General features: G+C 47.0%; 1 protein-coding gene across 1 annotated transcript in view; it reads left to right on the top strand.

Moving 5' to 3' along the window:
- Window position 1: 1 nt before the first annotated feature.
- The window catches only part of LOC107571035 (cytoplasmic protein NCK2-like), a gene marked incomplete at its 5' end in the record, with an annotated part of 2,567 nt that continues 1,727 nt past the window's right edge, over window positions 2–841 (top strand). Inside the window, one exon of the mRNA XM_016257321.1 lies at window positions 2–490. Coding sequence (XP_016112807.1) covers window positions 2–490 — 489 coding nt within the window. The remainder of the gene's footprint in view (window positions 491–841) is intronic.

The raw sequence follows: 841 nt of genomic DNA, 5'->3' as shown, positions 1-841 counted from the left end.
CTATAACGGTCAGGTGGGCTGGTTCCCTTCCAACTACGTCCAGGAGGAAGAGGTGGAGGACACATCAGCCGACCTTCCCGCTGTCTTCTCCTCAAAGCTGGGCCTCAGTAACGGTCAGGGCCCCAGAGTCCTTCACACTGTTCAGACGCTCTACCCCTTCAGTTCCGTCACGGATGAGGAGCTGAACTTTGAGAAGGGTGAGATGATGGAGGTGCTGGAGAAGCCAGAGAATGACCCAGAATGGTGGAGGTGTAAGAACTGCCATGGGCAGGTGGGTCTGGTGCCAAAGAACTATGTGGTTGTGCTCAATGATGGTCCATTAGCCTCGGGCTCCCATTCCCAGCAGAACAGCCACACGGAACCCTCCCACACGGGGAAATTCGCCGGAAAGGACTGGTACTATGCCAGCGTGACACGGCACCAGGCTGAGTGTGCACTGAACGAGAGGGGGGTGGAGGGAGACTTCCTTGTACGAGACAGCGAGTCCTCTGTGAGTCAAGTGTTTATCTGGATCTGGATTTTTGGTAAATTAAATAAAGCTTAAATATAAAGGCTGTGACACAGCATTTTGACATCAGAGAACTGGCAGTGACGAAAACCTTGTATCGCCTGCATCTTGGCCAAAAGGTTGTGCTTGAACACATTGCAAAGACTACAGGGCAGCTAGCATGTACTGTATATTCTGCGATGGTCAAACATCAGCTTGGTGTTTTAGCTTGGCCTTTATATGAAAAATTTGAACAGAAATATGTTTAAATTGAAGCACTAAAATGATGAACTGGAAATAAAATAAAACAAAAACTGAAATAAATATAAATTAAACTAAAAGAAAGTAAAAAAA

Source organism: Sinocyclocheilus grahami, unplaced genomic scaffold (assembly GCF_001515645.1).
Source record: "Sinocyclocheilus grahami isolate Dianchi unplaced genomic scaffold, SAMN03320097.WGS_v1.1 scaffold1541.1, whole genome shotgun sequence".
NCBI lineage: Eukaryota > Metazoa > Chordata > Actinopteri > Cypriniformes > Cyprinidae > Sinocyclocheilus > Sinocyclocheilus grahami.
Note: the sequence above shows the minus strand (reverse complement) of the source record. Positions and strands in the feature narration are given on the sequence as shown.